General features: G+C 42.0%; 1 protein-coding gene across 1 annotated transcript in view; it reads left to right on the top strand.

The window, feature by feature from the left end:
- The first annotated feature begins 4,793 nt into the window (after positions 1-4,793).
- The window catches only part of BMX (BMX non-receptor tyrosine kinase), a 32,434-nt gene continuing 14,367 nt past the window's right edge, over positions 4,794-22,860 (top strand). The window contains exons 1-6 of the mRNA XM_068395282.1: positions 4,794-4,931; positions 5,957-6,061; positions 8,325-8,406; positions 14,008-14,127; positions 15,502-15,563; positions 20,302-20,480. Coding sequence (XP_068251383.1) covers positions 4,794-4,931; positions 5,957-6,061; positions 8,325-8,406; positions 14,008-14,127; positions 15,502-15,563; positions 20,302-20,480 — 686 coding nt within the window. The remainder of the gene's footprint in view (positions 4,932-5,956; positions 6,062-8,324; positions 8,407-14,007; positions 14,128-15,501; positions 15,564-20,301; positions 20,481-22,860) is intronic.

The following is a 22,860-nucleotide window of genomic DNA, read 5'->3' as shown; positions in this document are numbered from 1 at the left end:
TTGTAACTCACCCTCTACATGTACTTTATTTGGAAAAGGAAAGAAAATTTGTATTATTCCAAATCCTGGGTTGTTTCAGAGCTACAAATGAACAGCTTACAGAGCTGAAATAGTTAACCTGAAACGAAGGAAATGGTTCCCTCTGAACCTGCAGGACAGAACACCCACAGAAGGTTCAGTATTTCTATGAAATGAAGGAGTGTTTGGCCATGTTTTGTACAGTGAATGCCCACAAAGCCTGCTGCCTTGTCCTCACACCAATAGGCATGCCCCTGGGGCAGGGGTGGAGGGAGATGATGGAGTATCTCGAAGATGGTCCATGCAGCAGAATGGGGGTAATCTAGCTCTGCAGCAGCTTACCCTGATGGCCATGTGCCCACCACGCCGAGGCCTTTGCCTGACACCTCTCCCGCCTACCTTGACCCCATTTTTGCCCTGCTAGTTGCCCAGTCCGTGACCCTATTACTTTCCCCACCAACTGCCCACACCCTTACACATGGCCGTACAATGCAGCCTCCACCTGCTGCCCCTCTAGCTGCCCCCGCTTTGCCATCTAACCACCCACCCCACTAGCTGCCCAGGGCTTTGCCTGCTGCCCCACCAGCCTACCACCTACCACCTCCACCAGCTCTCAAGACCCCTGCCTGCTGTCCCCAACCAGCTGCTGGGCCACCCCCCCCAGCTTGACCCCTACCATGGCTCTGCTTGCACACCCACCAAGCTTCTGTCTGCCACAACAGCAGATGCCTCACACCGTATTTTCTACCCCAATAGCCACACAGGCCCTTGCCAACTGCCTCACCCACTGTCCAGGACCATGTTACTTTCCCCACCAGCTGCCCAAGCCTCTGCTTAGGGCTGCACAAGTCCCTGCCTTTTCCCCCGCAGAGCCGCTGCCTGCTGCAGACAGCTACTCCTGTAGCTGCCTGTTCTTCCGTCCCATCTCCCCAACCCTACCTCACTCTCTGCTGTCCTGCCTTCCCCACCAGGCCTGCCACTATCCCTCCTCTCTCCTGGCACACTCCATATCCCATCATCCTGGCCATGTCCCTCTACATCCACCCACCCCACCCCAGCATACCCCTGCTGGGTTATGTTGTTGAAGATATGGAGCCAAGCCTTAGTGGCAAGTACTTCCCAACAAGTTTGCTTCCTCTGTCCAGGGGAGGGAGATGTTTCTACTTGGTTGGAAGTCAGGAGCTCCACCTTGACAACATTTCTGAGCCAGGAGCCATGCTTCCAACGTGACTGCTTCCCCAGCCACCATAGCTTAGTCAGGTTCTTCTCCAAGGTTGTCGTGTCACAACTGCTGTCCCTTTCCCTCTTGTTTCCCAGCTGCTCACTCTTCTGAAGATAAAGGTTACCAAGAGCGAAGGAGCCAGAGTACCCTGCAGCTTGCATACTGCATTACAGCCTACCACTAGAAAATGCTTATCAGTGACCACCACATCCAAACCACTTTGCCAGAGAAGGAAGCAGAAGCAACAGCTAATGCTAGAGAAGGTGCCTCCAGGATGTCCCAGCCCCTTTTGCTCATTCCTTGCTGAGCGCAGTTCTGATAAACTGTCTCACAACTGTCTCACAACACCCTGTTTTCTGAGAGACAGGGTGGTTTCCAAGACATTAAAGATCTGTTGGGGGAACAAACCTTTTATATTTGTCATTGTGTTACAGAAAGCAAAGAAAATGCAAATATCCTTGGTACAAGCACAACTGTTGGGAACACAAGACACAAATTTCAAGCATGGAAAAGTAATCAAAGATCCCTAGATCCTTCATGTCTCTTCAAATCGTATGGAACAAATTTTTACTCCTAATTCCATACGGCTTTTTATTTTCTTCTAGGGAGAAATTAGATTCACAGTTGAAGGATTTGAGCTCCATCCAGCAAAGAGGGAGGATGCCGTACCTTGCAATTCTCTAGGTAGGCAGAAATTTGTACACAGCACAGGCCACTCTCTGCACTTTCTGCACCAAAAGATCATCCCTTCAGCATGAATGAGTGGTTAGTGCAAGCACGTTCCGACTCAGCACAAAAGAGTCTGCTCACAGAGGAAGGGCAGCCTGGGCAGTGAAAAGGCAGTGCAGCACAAACACATTTTATTCCTGGAATTTTAATCTCATTTTTTAAAAAAAAAAGTTTGAATATTTCATCTGGCATAATTTCAGCTGTTGTAATTTCTTTTCCACAAGCAGAAAAAGAAGAGCATTGTGCAGTGGATCTGGACAGGAAGTAGTTTTGCTGTCAAGTTTTTTTAGAGTTTGAAATTGTTTTCTATCTCAAATTGTAATGAGAATTCAAAATCTGGAAAACATTTTTTTAAACTTGAGCCAGAGCACTCCAGTAATGAAGTGCCTTATATACACTGCAGTGTGAGCAGCTGCTTCCTCAAACACTGAATACAGAGTATTCTGCCTCAGAGAAACTAAGGAATGTGATATTTTTTATAGGCTTTTTCAAGTCTTATAGGTGTTTCTCTTAACCTATACCCTTCACCTTCTATTGCATCCTTAGAACTAGGTCATGTGCTTGCTACAGGTCGACAGACAGCAAGGCAGAAGGCATGTTGTTAGATCACAAGGTGATCCCGTATGTCATTTACTATGGAAGGACATATCCAGAGACACTGAGTTTCTAAATTTAACAGAATATTGTTTTCAGCTAATTACTTTAGAAAAAAGAGTATGTGTTTTTTCCCATATCAAGAAAACAAAATTTTAAGTCTTATAAATATTTATAATTTTGTTTAATAAAACTTGTAGGAGTTTACAATTTATTTCATAATTTGTATTTGATATATTTAATATATCTTCCTGTATTTTTAATACTGTTTATTAACAAATAGCTGTTGCAAGGTACAGTTTATAGAACATAATTTTCTAATATTTAAATGAAATTACGTATCACAATAAATCCTTTTGTCTCTACTCAGTTCTTGGTGTGTATTCATGGCACACTTTGTCAAACCCAGAGGTTGTTTTGTTAGTGTTTCTACAGGTAGTAATGAAAGTACTTGACCTTTTTTCTAAGCCACACTACATGTAGACTGCTGTCTCTCCGTGTGGCTCCAGGTGATATTCTCTGGGCTCTCAGTGGTCACAGTGTTAAAGCCGATGTGGATTAGAAACCTACTCTCACAGGGGCAATGTTATCAGCCCTGGGAGTCCAGGTGACTGTTCAGATTAATTAAAGCAGCAATTAGTTAAGAAATTTTGTAAACATCACACAGTGACAACCTTAGAAAAAGGATTTTCAAATGATGCTTTAAAATAAAGTAGCTGAAATTCCATTTCACTCATCCTTTTTTCTGGCCTCCAGTACCCCTGCGAACTCCATGAACTTCAGTGGGCTGGAGCTGAAGATTGGATGTTTCCCAGTGTCAGGAAACAAAACGACAGGCTGTTACAAAAGTAGGAGTTACTGCTCTCCTGTGGGAATGACGTGGGGTTTTTATGTTTTCTATCAAAACTAATATTTTAATCGCAAAGACAGCTTCTCTAAGCTATGTTGAACTAACTCCTAACTTCATGCTAGTTACTCCTACAGTCAGTCAGAGCAACTACTTACACTGTAATGCCTGAAAAAATTCCTAAAGTGGGGTGGATACTCCTCTTTTCCTCACATCAGAGCAGGTATCTCAATAGAAAGATTTCAGCCCCAACTCTTCCTATATCTACCCCAAGCTCATATCTCCTTCAGATGTCACATGTCATGGCAAAATTGCCTTTAAGCTGACTCACCAGTGGCACTAACATACACTGGTCTGTCCAAAAGGGAGTTGGTGGAAGGTGTAAGTAGGCATCCTGTCCACAGGGAAGGTAGCCAGATACTCATGGTGGAGTAATGTCTCCTAACACCCCCCTTTTCATCTTCAGACTGCTCCTACTAGATATTTGTTACTTTCTGGGTTTGGCTAGGATTCAGTGGATAGATCAAGTGGGTGTGATGAGTGCCATGCAAATTTTCTTTTTCTGCTGGGCCATCTGTAGCGAGCAGGGACATAACAAAGTGGGTAGCTTAGCACAACGCTTCCCTTTGGAGGTCCAGAACGCACAGGGCGAAGGGAGTGACCGACTTTCTTCATATTTGGGTAAGATAACCTGAAACCATAATAAACTTGTAGAAATATGATGGTTCTCATCCTTCTTGGCATTTTCTATTGTATGATTATCAAGGCTAAGAAAAAATACATAGATATAAGTATATATGTATATATATATGAGTTGCAAGAATATTTTTACTTTTTGATCTTTTCTACATGCCACTGTTCCATAAACATGCATTTGTTTCAGTTGAAAGAAAGAAATGGGAAATTTCCAGTTCAGGGAACACACTCAGTACTAGGTGTGTTCTTCTGGTCTGTAAATAGAAGGGTTTTCTTTTTTGTTGTCGTTCTCTTTGCTGCTGTAATGACTTCCATGTTACGCTGCAGATGTAATACATTTGTGCATAAAGCAGACTGTGCTTTTTGCCAGAAAGGGTTCATGGCTTTAAAAGAGAGATCCTCAGACGATAAAGTAACAGAGACGCCTTGTTTAGAACTACAGTATAGCTGTAGCTTAATTTTTGTATACTATGATTTTTTTTTTACTGAGTGAATAGGCTAAACAACGTCATTAGTTTAATCAGTATTAAACAGATGCTTTGTAACCATGTATTACTATAAAATTTTATAAAACATGTAGAGGGCAATGACTTAATATATTCATTATTACAGATTCTATAGTTGGTGTTGTTACATTTATTAACCATAGTAATAAAAGTAGCTATTATGTTCTTTTAGGGAAATAAAATGGAGAAGAAAACAATTCTAGAAGAACTTCTTTTAAAGAAGTCACAACAGAAGAAAAAAATATCACCAATTAATTACAAGAAAAGGTTGTTTGTTCTGACGAAAGCAAACCTTTCTTATTATGAATATGACAAAGGGGTAAGAAATAAATAATTTTTTAAAGTAAACTTATTTATGCAAACTAAGGTTTTCCAGTGTCACTTTATTCCTCTGGTTTTCTTCTGTGAAACTTGATTAGACATTATGTGTTAGAACAACAGGTGTACTTTGTTTTGAGTAGAATTATAGGGTATCAAATCCTACTTTCAGTTCAGGAAAACACTTAGACACAGGCTTAAGAGTGTTTCTATTCAGAACAGCTCTTACAGTTGTGCTTGCCATTAAGCATCTGTTTCTGTCCTTCCAAAGAGAACTTAAGCAAGTAATTAACATCGGCATATGTCTACACATTGTCTTGAATAGGGATGTTTTCCTTGTTCAGGCTTCCCTCTGAACTGATGTAAATAACTGGCTTCTGAAATTACTTGTGCGAGGCATAATTAGTTCATAATATCATCTCTTAGCTGCACAAAGCAGATGGTTAAGCTATACTTGTTTCCTAAGGGGTGACTGTATATCATGAAAGGGTGGCTTTTCACACAGAAGATCTCCCGTCGGGAATGCAAATATATGTCCTTAGCAACTTATTTTAAAGTTTTTGCTCTTTTTCATATATTTGGACTCCTCCTGTGAGTTACATCCCATTACAAAACTGTAGGGAAGCTCAGTGAGAACAAGCTCCATTACCTTAACAAAACTATGAATGCCACAGCTAGGCTTCTGGTTTGCACTTAAGGTATTTTCCTCTAAATTCCTCCTTCTTCTTTTCCTCCTAGTCACCCCTTCTGCCCTGTACTCTTGCAGTTGCAGCAGATGCTTTCTCAGATGTAGGGCTGTGTCCTGTAATTCTTGTAACTGACTGACTTGAAAAGGAATTTGATCAATATATTAGATGCAGGTAGGGCACCAAGGAGATTTTCTACTACCTTTCTTTTAAAAGTTTAACAAACATGAAGCTATGGCTTATACAGCCTGAAACATTAAATAGTACAGAATCGTCAAACTAGAATACTTTATATTGTATTAACATTAGTTTACAGTCTGCTGTGTTTTTTCTCTTGTAGAAAAAAGGAAGTAAAAGGGGATCAATTGAGATTGAGAAAATCCGATGTGTTGAGACAGTGAATCTTGAGGAATCAACACCTCCCACAAGACAATATCCATTTCAGGTTAGCCACGAAATCTGTTTCATTTACTACATTTCATGTGAAATATGCCAGTCATCCTAAGGTTACACCTAGTGTTCCTGTCCTAAGCGGTGACACCTGATATTGCTGAGTGCTACTGATAATTACAGCAAATAGAAAACCAGTCCCTATTACTGAAGTTGTGACTTTGATGAAATATTTTTATTTAACTGTGGTAGAATTTAAATCAAGTCTTGTTTCTTTTATATTCAAAGGTCTATCAGATACTTCCTTTAATATTATCTATCTGGAATGTATAGATCGCTACGCTATGTGATTATCACTTATTTTAAGGTGGAATTAAGCACTTAACAATTCTTATTTTCATTCTCACTGTCTCCACTTTTTTTTTTTTGGCCTTAATACCAAGTTCAGGATTTGACTCCTGACTGACTGATTACCATTCAAATGTGCCACAGTCAGGAAAACCAAGGTTACACCTTGTGTCAGAAGATGCAGATGCACAAAGCACTACACATGTTCAAGAATTAAATGTGATGAGAAAACCATAACTTCAAATTTGCTGCCTTTCATCTGTTCCCCTTGCCCAGCTCAGGTTCCTCCTTAGAGCCTCCATCAATCTCAATTCTGTGGGCAGTGGGACATGCAGATATGAGAAGGGCCCACAGATCCCCTTCTGGAGTGCCACTGCCAAACACTACAACTGCAAGCAGCAGGCTGCTAGAGTGAATTACAGGGTTGCTGAACAGTGCGTTAATTCATGACCCTGCAATAATTGCCATGTCCAAGGGCAACCTCATGAGAGAGACTTAATATTTCACTACCTGGTTGATCCTAGGTGACATTCCGGTCTTCCTTTCATTTTTCCCTCCCCTATTTTTGCGGCACTGAGTGACACATTTATGTTAAATTAGCGTATTTATGTCAGGAGTGCATAATCCAGTGAACTGAGGAAAAGAGTGCATGCTGTAGTTACAGGATGGGGGACTCTGCTCTGGGAAACAGTATCTCTAAAGAGGACTTTAGAATCATGAAAGCTGAACATAAATTCCCAGTGTAATGCTGTGGCCAAAGGAGCTAATGGCATCCTTGGACATGGAAGCAGGCACATATTGAGTAAAAGCACTCAATATCTTTTGACACTACTGTGATCACCAGGAGAATATTGTATCTAGTTCTGGTGACTATAATTGAAGAAAGATGTTGTAAACTGAAGAGAGGTCAAAGGAGAGACTTGACAATGACTAATAGATCAGATGGATAACATGTTAAAGAGAAAAGCTCGCAGGGCTCCACCATTTAACTAAATAAAGAGACAGGAAACATATTGGTCAGTCGTGTGTACTTACCAGTGGGAGTACACGTTTAATAACAAGAGCTCTTCAGTCTAACAAACAAAAGCAATAAAGTGGCATTTGAAATTCAGTGCAGATGACTGAAAAGCAACATACATGAGGGAAATGAAACCCTGACCTAACACAGACACACACATACACACAGTCAGCCCAGTACTAAACAGGATCCAAAAAGCAAAGCAGATGTTAGTAATTATTAGGTAGACATCAAACAAAGCTAGTGGAAGACAGTCTGAAAACAAGCAAAAGAATCTGACTGTTCATATTGTGTCGTTAAGTCGTAGGACTACTTACTGCAGGATGTTGTAGATAATAGTTATTTGCTTAAAAAGACAACTAAACAAATTCACAGAAGAATAATACCTCTCAAAGGGTATTAAGTATAAATGCATCACCTTTGGATCAGGATTCCCTGATCACTGTACAGCTGCCCTGAGCATATCCTTTGCCTCAGTATTTCTTACTGGATGCTGTCAGAGACAGATTCCTGGCCTCAGTGATCATTTGGTCTGGCCTTTTGTAAAACAAGCCAGAACCTGGAAGATGAATGTGGAAAAACTGAAGTGGAAAGAAAGAGTTTACATGTGGGCTACAAGGCCTTTTGTACATAGAAGATGGTAATATCCAAAATATTCGATGCTGTCCTTTGTTTCTGCAACTGTGCTTTAGGACATGAATCACTTTGGTTAAGGTGGTATATATTTATTTATGTTTATGTTTATGTTTACTTATATGAAATATGAAGTGTTTACATGAAATGGCAATAATATAAGTGACCTCTGAGAAGTGTTACTAAGTTGTGAAAGTTCAATGTGGGTCTACAAAGCCTATTTTTTTGGTTCCTATACCCTTCTCCTTTCCCCTCCTGCATGGTAACACACTTTCAGGCAGTACACTCTCACCATGCTTGCTTTCCTAACCTCTTCCAGATTGTGTACAAGGGTGGACTTCTCTACGTCTATGCCAGTAATGAAGAGAGCCGGGAGCAGTGGCTTGCAGCTTTGCATAGAGGTAACACTATACCTTTGTGTCCCAAAATATTCAAATAACATGAGGAGAGAGAGGAAAATGCTCCTGCCTCATCATTTTGTGCCATTCTTTGTCACTTGTTTTTAGTCTTTTTCGTACTTCAGCACTGACTGGTTGATATGAATGGTATTTTCAAGAATGGATTAGAAATTTTAAAGGCTGAAGGTTTCAGTGAGAAACAAGCCAAAACAAAGCTTTTTAGTATTATTTTTCATGGGCATTTTTTAATCTTCATCATATGTTCAGCCTTTACTGATGCAGATTAATAGAGCACAACCATTCCTGATGTGGCTAGCATAGCGCTTAGCTGCATGAATGCCATTTTGATAACCAATAATGCTAGTGCTTTTTCCTTTGCATTTTCCTCTTTTTTCTCAAGGAAATTTCTATTGTTTTCAATGAAGTAAAATCACAGTCATGCAAAACATATGTTATAAGCAGAAAAACATGTCCCCGCGTGACTCCAGTGAAGGCAAAAACCTCACATTGAATAGGGCAGCCCTCACACATGCTGGCCATTGTAGGAACAAAAATAGGCAATCTATAATGGGCTGGGAACAAATACTGTCCCCAGTTTTACTTGTAAGACTGTGTGTGAGCTGCCTTTCTGTTTGTGACTCCCTTTGCATACACAGAAGTGAGGGTATGTCAATTAATTTAGCAAAGTTATGAAGAACGCGGATCAGAAGCATTCAGCAAACTACACTGAGCCTTCTAGAAACCAAGATTTTCAGCAAGATTTTTTAAAACAAAATTTGTAAAAAGTAAGGTTGTGTCATTTTGCTACTTGCTCATAAGGCTGTGAGCAAGTAGATGATCTGCTCAGCCGAGCAGCACAGCTGCAAAGCCAGGTTGAAAGGCTTCAAGCTGAAGTAGAAAGGCTTAGGAGCATTCGGGAGGCTGAAATGGAGATAGACTGGTGGAGCCAGGCTCTGTCTTCCCTGCAACAAAAATGGGAGCACCTGCTGGAGAGCTCCCAGGATCGAGGGACCCCTGTACTCTGCCCCTCTCAGGTGGAAAACAATAACCTAGAGGAGAGGAGTGAGTGGAGGCAAGTCTATGGCCGTGGCAATAGGCGAGTGCCCTCCTTGCCTACCTTGCCTCCACAGGTGCCTCTGAGCAATAGATATGAAGCCCTAGTGGAATACAGCTGGTCCAATGGGGATGTGGTGGAGAGGCAACCTATATCAGAGGTCTCACCACAGTCAGAAAAACCTGACAGGCATATAGCTACCTCCTTCACAAGGAAGAAGAGAAGACTTTTAGTGGTTGGAGACTCCTTCCTAAAGGGAGCTGAGGGCCCAGTATGCAGAGCTGACCCCCATCACAGGGAGGTCTGCAGCCTGCCTGGAGCCCGAATCAAGGATATCACCAGGCAACTCCCCAACCTGGTGAAGGCCACAGACTACTACCCCCTGCTGATCTTCCAGACAGGTGGGGAAGAAGCTGCATCCCATAGTCTGAGGGGGATGAAGAAAGACTACAAGGCCCTAGGACGGTTGGTGAAAGAGTCTGGGGCACAAGTTGTTTTCTCCTCCCTCCTTCCATTTTCAGGTGATGACGTGGGATGGAATAGTAGGATTCTCTCTATTAATGCCTGGCTACGAGACTGGTGCTACAGGCAGGGCTTTGGGTTCTTTGATAATGGCTGGTTTTATAAGACACCAGGCGTGATGGTAATACATGGGAAAGGTTTATGTTGTAGGGGCAAAAGGGTTCTGGGACAGGAATTAGCAGGGCTCATTCGGAGAGCTTTAAACTAGATTCGAAGGGGGATGGGGTAGTAGCTAGGCTTGCACCACTGGGGCAACACTCTAGTGTTAAGGTAGAACAGGAGGCCTCCCATCCCCCTGGGGTGAAATCGGTGTGCTCAGCTCGCTCCCTGAAATGCCTGTACACCAATGCGCGTAGCATGGGGAATAAACAGGAGGAGTTAGAAATCCGTGTTTGGTCAGGGGGCTATGATTTAGTGGCAATTACAGAGACTTGGTGGGACGCCTCGCATGACTGGAATGTGGTCATGGATGGCTATGTCCTGTTCAGGAAAGACAGGCCACTAAGGAGAGGTGGTGGAGTTGCTCTTTATGTGAGTGAGCAGCTAGAATGTATTGAGTTCTGTCCAGGGGCGGATCAGGAGCGAGTTGAGAGTTTGTGGGTGCGAATTAAGGGGCAGGCTGGCAGGGGTGATACTGTTGTGGGTGTCTATTACAGGCCACCGGATCAGGATGAGGAGGGTGATGAGGCCTTCTACAGGCAGCTGAGAGCAGTCTCGCAATTACAGGGCCTGGTTGGCATGGGGGATTTCAACTACTCTGATATTTGCTGGGAGGCCTACTCAGCCAGCCATCCTCAGTCCAGGAGGTTCCTCCAGTGCGTTGATGATAACTTTCTGATGCAAATGGTGGATGAGCCAACTAGGAGAGGAGCGCTGCTGGATCTTATCCTCACTAGCAAGGAGGGTCTGGTTGAAGAGGTGAAGGTTGAGGGCAGCCTTGGTTGTAGTGACCATGAGATGGTAGAGTTCAGGATCTCAGGTGGCAGGAACAGAATAGCTAGCAGAATCACAACCCTGGACTTCAGGAGGGCTAACTTTGGCCTTTTCAAGCAATTGCTAGGGGAAATCCCATGGGACAGGGTACTAGAATGTAAGGGGGCCCAAGATAGTTGGTTAGCATTCAAGGACTGCTTCTTCCGAGCTCAAGATCAGAGCATCCCAGCAGGTAGGAAGTCAAGGAAGGGTACCAGGAGACCTGCATGGTTAAACAGGGAACTGCTGGGCAAACTCAAGTGGAAGAAGAGGGTGTACAGATCATGGAAGGAGGGGCTGACCACTTGGGAGGAATATAAGTCTGTTGTCAGAGGATGTAGGGAGGCAACTAGGAAAGCTAAGGCCTCCTTGGAATTAAACCTTGCAAGAGAGGTCAAGGACAACAGAAAGGGCTTCTTCAAATACATTGCAGGTAAAGCCAACACTAGAGGCAATGTAGGCCCACTGATGAATGAGGTGGGGGCCCTGGAGACAGAGGATAAAAAGAAGGCGGAGTTACTGAATGCCTTCTTTGCCTCTGTCTATACTGCTGGAGGCTGTCCTGAGGACCCCCAGACCCCTGAGGCCCCAGAAGAAGTAAGGATAGAGGAGGAATCTGTCTTGGTTGATGAGGGCTGGGTCAGGGACCAATTAAGCAATCAGGAAGTCCATAAATCCATGGGCCCTGATGGGATGCACCTGCGGGTGCTGAGGGAGCTGGCGGAAGTCATTGCTAGGCCACTCTCCATCGTCGTGGGCAACAGGAGAGGTGCCTGAGGACTGGAGGAAAGCGAATGTCACTCCAGTCTTCAAAAAGGGCAAGAAGGAGGACCCGGGTAACTATAGACCGGTCAGCCTCAGCTCCATCCCCGGAAAGGTGATGGAACAACTTGTTCTTGATGCTGTCTCTAGGCACATCAAGGATAGGGGGATCATTAGGGGCACTCAGCATGGCTTCACCAAGGGGAAGTCATGCTCAACCCACTTGATAGCCTTTTATGAGGATGTAACCCGGTGGATAGATGATGGTAAAGCTGTAGATGTGGTCTATCTCGATTTCAGTAAAGCGTTTGACACGGTCTTCACAGCATTCTCGCAGCTAAACTGAGGAAGTGTGGTCTGGATGATCGGGTAGTGAGGTGGATTGTGAACTGGCTGAAGGAAAGAAGCCAGAAAGTGGTGGTCAATGGGACAGAGTCCAGTTGGAGCCCTGTGTCTAGCGGAGTCCCTCAAGGGTCGCTACTGGGACCAGTTCTATTCAATATATTCATTAATGACTTGGATGAGGGAATAGAGTGCACTGTCAGCAAGTTCGCTGATGACACCAAACTAGGAGGAGTGGCTGACGCGCCGGAAGGCTGCGCAGCCATTCAGAGAGACCTAGACAGGCTGGAGAGTTGGGCGGGGAGAAACTTAATGAAATATAACAAGGGCAAGTGTAGAGCCCTGCATCTGGGCAAGAACAACCCCATGTATGAGTACAAGTTGGGGGCAGACCTGTTGGAGAGCAGCGTAGGGGAAAGGGACCTGGGGGTCCTAGTGGACAGCAGGATGACCATGAGCCAGCAGTGTGCCCTTGTGGCCAAGAAGGCCAATAGCATCCTGGGGTGTATTAGAAGGGGTGTGGTTAGCAGGTTGAGAGAGGTTCTCCTCCCCCTCTACTCTGCCCTGGTGAGGCCGCATCTGGAATATTGTGTCCAGTTCTGGGCCCCTCAGTTCAAGAAGGACAGAGAACTGCTAGAGAGAGTCCAGCGCAGAGCCACGAAGATGATTAAGGGAGTGGAACATCTCCCTTATGAGGAGAGGCTGAGGGAGCTGGGTCTTTTTAGCTTAGAGAAGAGGAGACTGAGGGGTAACCTCATTAATGTTTATAAATATGTAAAGGGCAAGTGTCATGAGGATGGAGCCAGGCTCTTCTCAGTGACATCCCTTGACAGGACAAGGGGCAATGGGTGCAAGTTGGAACACAGGAGGTTCCACTTAAATATGAGGAAAAACTTCTTTACGGTGAGGGTGACCGAACACTGGAACAGGCTGCCCAGAGAGGTTGTGGAGTCTCCTTCTCTGGAGACATTCAAAACCCGCCTGGACGCGTTCCTGTGTGATATGGTCTAGGCAATCCTGCTCCGTCAGGGGGATTGGACTAGATGATCTTTCGAGGTCCCTTCCAATCCCTAACATTCTGTGATTCTGTGATTCTGTGATTTTTTTTGTACTGCTCATGAGACAAATAATAGCACAAATATTCAACTGCTTACAAGCCTTTTAAAAAGTGTATAAAAAGCACTTGTCAAAAAGGGGGCTCTTGATCCTTTCGCAGCTCTCTCGCGTGTTCAGGAATCTTGAGTTTACACTGGCTCACTGCAGCACGACTGAAAACCTGTCCTGACACAACCAGTTTTTAAAGTCTCACTCTACGCCATCTACATTTCCTCTAGGTACCTTTTGAAACCAAAACTGCTATTACAGCTTACAGAACTAATGTATCACTAGCAGAGTGATACAACTGGTGCTATTTTTCTAGAGTAAAGCAGTGCTTCAGATATAAAATAAATATTTTTGTGATGGTGTTCCCTTTTGGTGTGCTTAAATAAGAACTGTATTTTAACAGATAAATATTAGTTTGGATTTGCCCTATGGCGTACTGAGTATCAGTGAATATAATTTTCTTACAGTAGATAGTTCTAGGAAAATACTCAGCATATTTTGATATATGAAAATGTTTTCTTTTAATTAGTTTTATTATTGATAGTGAAATCTTTAAGATCCATGATTTTGAATCATAGCTGTTGGATCCTGTTTTGGTTTCGTGTGTTTTGTTGGCTTTACTGTGTCTCCTTGAAAGGTTTCTTTCTCAAAGAAACAGGTAGTTGTGGGGTACGGATCTCAGACTTGAGTTTGCATAGAGATAAAAATGTGACTAGGATATGTGTCTAGAGTTAGAAGTCGGTAAGCACTCTGGGGTCCCATGGTTTGGTGCAGCAGACTATTGATCATAAGGAACATTCCCATTTTGGAGCCTGTCATGTTGTCTTTGTTTTCTTTGTGCTTTCCAGAAATTAAAGACAATTCTGATTTACTAAACAAGTACCATAAAGGATTCTTCATCAACGGGAAGTTTATCTGTTGCAACCAGACCTGTAAATCAGCCCCTGGATGTACGATTTGGGAGAAATGTAATGTGTTCTTTTATTTGTTTGATTAGTCTCATTGATTTTTTCACAATATTGCCAAATCACATGGACATTTAAGGCAGTGCAATCAATATAAAAGCTAATCTACTTACACCTTTTCATGTATATGTTAAGCTCCTTTTAGCATCATAGCTGCTATACATTGTCGCTTATAGTATAACTGGGGGAAATAATACACTAAATTATATCTGCTGTGCTTGATCAAAAAGTTAGTGACATTTTTACCTACAAAATAAACCCGATGGAATTATTTTTGTCGTTATTCTTAAGATCTCTAGCTAAATTGTAGTATTATGCTGTAAGACCCTTCTAGTGATGAGGTCCCATAAGCTGGATGGGTAGGAACAATAGAAGTCCAGTACAAGAGTGTGTATGGATGAGTGTAAAACAATACAGTTTCATAACTAAATAGACGTAAAACTCTTATATTAATATATAATTATGTTTATATGATTTTTTCTAAACTGTGTGATTTAATTTGCACCTTTTTTTATTTTAACATGCTTTTCTAAAATATTTTTTGTAGAACTTAGTCACAATTATTTAGAGGTTTCAGTTTTTATCTGTAAAGACTGAGAGAGGAAAATTTGTAAAGCAGTACCCTCCTAGGTGTCACATTTTCAGAAGCGAATTCCCTCTTGTCTGTGTACATGCTTAACAGTGAAAGGCCACATTTGGGAGAGGGAACAGCAGTTTATCAGTATTTGGGCTTCAGCCTTACAAAGCTTGATTATTTGGAATTGTAGAGCACTGGTAGATCCACTGATTTCAGTCATGATTGAACCTTGTTCTTAAGCATTTAAAGTCACAGTATTACATACAAACGTATGAACCCAAAATTAAAAGTTAACTCCAAAAATGTAGGTGTGAGCAGTTAGGAACCTGATTTAGATCTCTGAGACTGCCTGTAACAGGCATTTGTTTTTGAAAATTGAAATTAATGATATAGGCTTATCTACCGTTACTACAGGTTTCATCATTATGGAACACTAAATAATGTAAAGAGTTGTCAGTTCATGTAAAGCATACAGGTGTTTCCCTCTGTATGCTATCAAATAAGCTAACAGAACTGGGAAAACCACAGAGCTAAATACAACCGCAAGTTTCCCTGAATTTGTATTTTGGCATAGATGAAAAAAATGGTTGATGGGTATTTTAAAGGTATTGAGATGGTGCTTGAATTAAGAGAAGGTTGGAAAATACAGAGCTAAAGCATGTTGATACCTCAGGGAGGTGAAATGTCAGTTGTCATGATGCTGTTGCTGCCACTGTATAGATCTGCAAGTGAGAAATCCTCAAGAGATAAAGCCTTACTTAAATTCACCTTTTTTTTCTTTAATTCTCCCTCTCGTCTAGATGTGACTCTGTGTTGTACAACTGGGTCTGTGAAACCACTGCCTCCAGTCCCTCAAATGCTGGTAGGTGAAAACATTTGAGTATTTGGCTACAGGGAGAGACCTGGCATCCAGGTGGCAGGGCTGTGGGATGGGATGGAGAATGGCAAAGAGCCAGTCACTGGAAGCTGGTGTAGACCTCTATGCTGCAGTGCAGCTTTATCATCCTTGTATCCACCGGCATGTCAGAGGGAAAGACTCATCTCCCTCCTCCATGTGGCACACTGGGAAAGTCTCAGCCACATTCAGTTCACTTTAACAGGCTGGTGGCAGTACTGGCTATAGCCCTTCCAGGGATGTCTTTTACTTTGTACACTTATCTCCAGTGGGATCAGGGAATGCCATCAAAATTAGCTCTCTAGTGTGTAGGAGGTCCCCATTCCTATAGATGCCAAAAACACTCTTCCACCACCCTCCCCAGTGAAAATGGTGCTCATAGTACTTGGAGAAAACATTGTAACTGAAGATGTGAACACGTATACCTGCTTTGCATGGGTGAGAAATGGTGGATGAACTGTATTTATCTCAGGCAAGTCCCAAGTTGTGCTCCTCTGGGGTTGGGTCAGGAGTGCAGATGCCTGTTTAGGAATGTCTGTTTAGCCCAACTTTACAGAGGCAGCCTCTAAGTCAATGAATTGGGAAGCATATCTGAGCTCTTTGTGTGCTCTTGACTATATCTTGACTTTATATGAGACAGAAACCCAAGAGTGTGGCATCCCACCAGCACCCACCCATCTGAGAAAGGCAAGCTTTCACAGACACAAAGAGACAAACAGGACACCAGGATTCCAAAAGTACTACTCGTGCTGGATTCAGTCTGAGTCCTCTAGCATAGCAGCTGCTTGATGAAGAAGGTTAACAGTTGGCAGGGCTAAGAATAAAAGTAAACTGGAAGATCTGCTTCTATGTTTATTTCCTCATCTATCTTCTCCTGTATAAATACAAGGCCAATAGTGGTATCGTTGACTTTAGTTTTACTGACCAGCTTGTTGAGGTTTGTAGGTGAGAAAGAGGTAACAGTGATAAGAGAATAAAAGAGACCAAAGTGGCTTAAGTTATGATGTTTTTATCCCTTAAAAATGGACTAACAGTATGGTCTGACTGTGTATTCACACATTGTTACACAGCCTCCTCGAAATTAAACCAGACTGGGTTTCAAATCATGGGATTTTTGAATCTGCATTTCCTGCTTTATTTTGATTTGTCTTCTGTTCTGTATCTTTAGAACACAGTCTGGGTCTATTTCCTAGCTACCCTCTGTTAATCAGAAAGTAACTTAAAGAAAAAAGAGAAAAAGCTGGAATTTTTATGTATACAGTTGACATGAATAGCCAGGGCTTTACGAAACATAGATTATCAAGAGACAGGAGATAAAATCACAAGAACTGTAAAATAGAGCTTTAAGAAAAATAATAATAAAGCCTTGTAAAGAAGCTATGAACAAAGAAGCTTTTGATATTTTTTCTGATAATAAGATTTGAAAGTAATAGCATTGTGAACACGCAGCAGCGTAACTTGTTTTGAATACTGTGGTCTGTTTTGCCTGGCTTCCATCAGGAGATGCTTTGTCTATCTGGAGAGATCATCAGTCATGCAAATCTGCTGCTGAACATGGTGGCTTCTGCTAGGCCTTTATGATTTATTTTTGTTATCTGCTTGAGTTCGGAGAAGATATTTTGAAAGGGAAATTTAAAAAGCAGGGACCTGACAGTTTTCAGACGGCTACTTCTAAAACAGGTTCAGTAAATGCAGATATAATAACTACCACATCTGGTTAGAAAAACTTGACTTCATTTTCCCAAGCCATATGATACAATCAGCCTAAGAAGGCTAATACTGACTTCTTATGTTGAGAAACAGTCTATATTTAGTCACAGAGCTACTTCTATAAGCTCTCAGCCCGTTTTTACTTTGCTCTTTCATCTACTCAGTTTGATCATCAGAGGTACAACCGTACCCTGAGCCTTCCTTCCACCTACTTCTCAGTTCATGTCCCTCCCCTCTCCAGCCTCTGCAAGTCTTGCTCCCTTGCTTTCTTCCCAACTGACCAGAGGCATTACTTTGGCATGTAGGCAAAACTGACAAGAGGCATCACGTTTTGCATGAGGCATTGCTTTTGCATGCGTACATCCGGCACCTTTGGTGCCTCTGTCCCTTTCATCACTTCAGCATTATACCTCTAGTCATCCACAGAGGAGCTGGTTCCTAAAGAGCGATGCAATCACAGAGAATAGTGGGCACAAAGGTCCCTTCATGGAAACCAGTGGGCACTTCCCCTGTGTCTTGTTAACAGCAGGAAGCAGGAGCTTCTTGCCTGAGAAACACTTTCACCTCTGCTGGTGCCTGGCATCCACTGTCTTTGGAATGGAAAATGGTTCACGTAGGTCAGACCAATACTGCAGCAGATCAGACAGAAGTCCACTGGATGCACACACGTATCTTCTCATGATGATGTATTGGACAAGTTTTATGGAAGTTAAAGTGATCCAGCACGTGCTTCCAGCTGCATGGTAAGGGTGCAGTTCTGCAGGTAGTAACCATTCCCCATATGCACATCGCAGCTGAATCTCAGACTGTCACCTACAGCTCTCTCTAGATGACAGTGGCACAGTCATCAATATGAAAACCACAATAATATCACTGCCAGCATAAAGGAAATAATAAGATCCACTTAGATACTATTAGGAAATGCTCTGGGGCTTTCAGCCAGTGCTGGAGATGGAAAGCTGTATATGAACACAAATCACAACATTAATCTGTATCAGGTTGCAGATGAAGTCCATCCAGAATATTGCAACAGACAAATACACATCCAGTAGTGAAACCAAAGGGATGCAAATATGATGTGCTCATCTTTGGCTGCTTCTTTTCCCTGGCAGGTTGGACAAAGCAAAACTCATTTCTGTGATAATAATTCTTTATACCATTTACTCTGGCCAGTTCTTTACAATTTCTTCAGTTCACACAAAAAGATGAAAGCTCCATCAGAAGATGACACTCTGATCATTCCACAAGCAAAACACAGAACATTAAGAAAGAACAATTTGATCTACAAAAATTACCAAGGCCAAATGTCGAGGTACACATCAGCTTATAAACATGTTTACTAAATATCAGCTTGCTCTAACATCACTAGATGCTGTAGAGAAAACAGTTTAAGCTCTGGATTATAATTTTCCCCATCCTTCTGACAACTGCAGGCAATTCTAGTTCTGTCATTATTCCAGAAAGCAAATGAGCAGTCTAAAACTTGAATCCTGACTAACATAGGCCCTCAAGCTATAAGCTCCTTTCCAACGAAGTCAGATATGACCAACAGAAACCACCCTTACTGGGTTCAAGTTGTCATACTTGATGAGTAACGGGCCTACTTCTAGTCAAATGAAGAGGACTCTGCTGTGAGTGATACCTCTTTAAAGAATTAGTATCTCCATTGGAGCTTAGTGAGATCAGATTGAGACTGTGTGTGTTTGCAGGAAGAGGTCATGTGTGTCTTCTGGCTCAATGGACACAATCAGGCATCCACTTGGCTCTTTGGTTTCTCCTTGTTTAAATTAAGTAAAGAAATGTCAATAAAGAGAAAACAAGCAAACGTACAATGCCATGGTCACTTGGACTTGATTTAAAGGAATCACAGCCTGCTTCAGGACGCTCGGCATTCTTCCCTGGCATTGCATTACAGTGGTTTTCAATAATAAATAGATGGCATTTGGAGCCTTTTCTCCTAAGTCTTTCTTATTTTCCCCCATCCTTCGCTGTCAGTGTTCCAAGTGTAGTTTTCTCTGCTCTTAAAGAATTGTGATGTCTGGATTTTCTCAGTTATGATATTTCCCCAATTTCTAAATGCATTTCAGTGCCATAAATTTAGATGCTCTTTTGCCCATTTTTTGATTGATGTCACCTAACTTTAATGCCAGGCTTCTCATCCAAGTCATTTGTGTAGACCTCCTCAACAATCAGTGATGAGAGGTAGATACTTCTGTAGGATAACATATTTCACGTGAAGACACGGGTCAAAGCTAGGTAAGATGAATCCCGTAGTTACATACCTACACTTGTTTAACACTGCACAGGAAAAGTTAGGCACCAAGGAGTGTGATTCCTTATATCCAACATGCTTAGCAGAGAAACATCAATAAAACATAGTAAGGAAAGGGAATGATTTAGAATTAGCATAGCTTTCTGCTTTCGATGATTAGTAGTAACAATTGACTAATGCTTGTTGTACTTCATAGTAACATTGCTATTGATCAAAAGCCATTCAAAAAAACAAAGTTATTTAATAATACTGTGATGGGGTCTTTTGATGCAACAGGACATCATTGCACTTAGTTACAGTAAAGCACAGTTTGGTCACGTGGTGTTCAAAGCACATGAATTGCAACAGTTCATTAAGCAGTATCAGCTTCAGACAGGTGGCAGGCTGTTGATACAAGTCAAGTCTATCAGGTAACTCTGGTAATGAGAGCTTCCTGTTACAACAGTGCCAGCCTCCACTCAGTGTTAATTGCTTCTGGTGTCATCACGGAACTTGGTTCTGTTCTCACCTTTCTCACAAATGTTGACAACAGTATCTGGGCTCTGCTTCTAAATGGATGAGGAAAAAGCTGCTTGTCTGTGCCCACCTTCTTAGCTTTGATTATTTTGCCTCATATCATTATACATGTTGAAGATATAAGTGATCATGTACATTTCATGTGTTATTTCTTACTGTACCTTGTGCTGCATCTCCTTATCATTTTATTTCCTCTGTCTTCAAAAGCAGAAATGTAGAAGCCTGCCTCAGGTGCTATCACCAGACAAGTCAGTCCTGAATATGGCTGTTGCCCAATGCAACTATGAACCTGAAGGAAATTCAGCTATCCGGCTTGTCAGAAGCAATAAATACTATGTATTGCAAGAGGAAGATTCCAGCTGGTGGAAAGTAAGGGATTTGGAAGGGTAAGTATGCCCTGCAGAATATTTCTGTTCTATGACCATGATCTTCCACATATCTCATCTTCATAGACAACAATCCAGGCAGTCCTGGTACCTTTCAGGACCTATATTCGAATTACCTTAGTAGCTTTTAAACATTGCTCTAGAAGCCTTATTGTCTTCTGTACAACTTCATTTTCTTTACCATCCTTGGCTTCCGGGTTGAGTAAGATTTACAACAGTCATTGCCTAGTATACCAGCTAAGATAGTATACAGTGGCCTTAATTTTGATATGTGCCTGAAGAAGGGCTTGTGTACACAGAAGCTATCCATTTTTTTTCCAACTGTTTAGTTTAAGTGAATAAAAAGAGAAAACCTCTCCTCACAAATGTTGCCTCTCTTGTATGCACAAACCATCTTTAGACCAACACCATTACTACTGCAATAGCAGTGACAGCAGAGGAGACCAGTGAGAACTGCTGAGGCATGAATCACTTACCATTTCAGTCTCCTCAGCTTTAGCAATACTTTTCCACAAAGACAGGGCACCCACATCCTGCACAGGATTTAATTATTGTCTTTGAGGTTCAGAGGTGGAGGAACCCCTTCAGCAACTTAAAATAAGACATTTTTCATTAATTATCCAGCTGGGGCAGAAAAGAGCATCTCTTCACAAGTTATTAAATGAGAAACAGCTTTAGGAGTACACTGGAGACAAAGGCAGTGCAACAAACAGGAGCTGCCTGGAAGAGATAAGATTCCTTGTCTGTCTCATGATGGATACTCACTGAGTTTGATTTTATGTGCTTGATATAGAAATGTGGAAGGGAAGAATTTTTGAGCTAAGGGATGCCCAGACTGGTTTGCAACAGAATGAAATTACTTGATCCACTCAGAATTCACTGATTAAGTTTGCAACTGCAAGAAAAAGAACAAATAAAGCAACCTTAACCTAAGGTGAATTGTCCGCACTTTATAACTCACAGGACTGGCATACTTTTCTGGATGAAGAAAGCAGCACACAACCCCAGCAACTCAAAGAAATAATAAATTAATAAGCTGAGATATGCTCTTAAATGCCTTCACTGGACCGTTTATTGCTATGTAAAAGCATATAATAAAAGGCAGCTCTGCTTACAGAGCATTAATAGAGTGCTCTAAAATGAATGAAGGAGCAGAGAGAGATCAAGAGAAAGGGGGGACATTTACAGTTTTTTCTTTGGCTTGAGAAACTGAGACTTTTGCAGTACTGATTCTGTAAGCACAAGTCACATATACATCATAACAAAAACTTTAAATTCTGCCTGAAAAATATTGAAGATCTTGTTTTCTCGAATGTAGTAGGAACAAACATCAGGAATTACCTCTTTCAGCTGTTTCCATACACTCTCAGTTTTCTTCTTGCTCTACCGAGATCTGTGTTAAAGAAGCTTTTTCTTCCTGTGTCCATCCATCCATCTTCAAATATACAATTTATTCCTCCCATTTATTTTTCTGATGGGCACAGCATACAGCCCACCCCCTTACAACTACAGATGCCTGTTGGCCCTCATAACTTAGGTCCATCATGCCATGCTGTCAGCTGCTTTAAGTGGTAGCTCAGCTGTTCATATTCACCTAGCTGAGCTTTTCAATTGCATCTGGCATTACGTCAGGAAGAGTTCTGAGCCTACCTATCGGCTTTCTGTGTTCAACCTTGGATACTCTGCTGGCACCCACTGGCGTCCTTCCTCCCAGCAACTGAGATGACATATAATGAAATTGTTGAACAGTTGCTCCAATCTACAGTACAATGAAGCCAATCACTGAGGAAGAAGCCATTTCAATGACTAGCAAAAAGAGTACTTCACTGAAATGTAATTTTCTAAGACAAATTACGCCTGTATTTTTGTACTTGGTAAGTAAAACAGAAATGTTTTACCCATGAGCATTTCTGTTAGTGGCATTCTAAAAAGTGACTCTCTGATTAATCCCTTTTCCGGTTTTAAGTAAGTGATCATATTTAAGATGCAGTCATGTACAATAACTAAACTGTGAACTGTTTATTTCGCAGGAATGAAGGTTTTGTACCGAGCACTTACTTGAGAAAGTTATCTCTGAATGATGATGAGCCAAGGTGAATCAATATGCAGCCATCCACTGCTTAAATGTTTTCCTCACCACTCTAGTAAATCACAGAATCACAGAATCACAGAATGTTAGGGATTGGAAGGGACCTCGAAAGATCATCTAGTCCAATCCCCCTGACGGAGCAGGATTGCCTAGACCATATCACACAGGAACGCGTCCAGGCGGGTTTTGAATGTCTCCAGAGAAGGAGACTCCACAACCTCTCTGGGCAGCCTGTTCCAGTGTTCAGTCACCCTTACAGTAAAGAAGTTTTTCCTCAAATTTAAGTGGAAC

This window comes from Nyctibius grandis, chromosome 2 (genome assembly GCF_013368605.1).
Source record: "Nyctibius grandis isolate bNycGra1 chromosome 2, bNycGra1.pri, whole genome shotgun sequence".
Taxonomy (NCBI): domain Eukaryota; kingdom Metazoa; phylum Chordata; class Aves; order Nyctibiiformes; family Nyctibiidae; genus Nyctibius; species Nyctibius grandis.
This window is presented reverse-complemented; position numbering and strand designations above follow the sequence as displayed.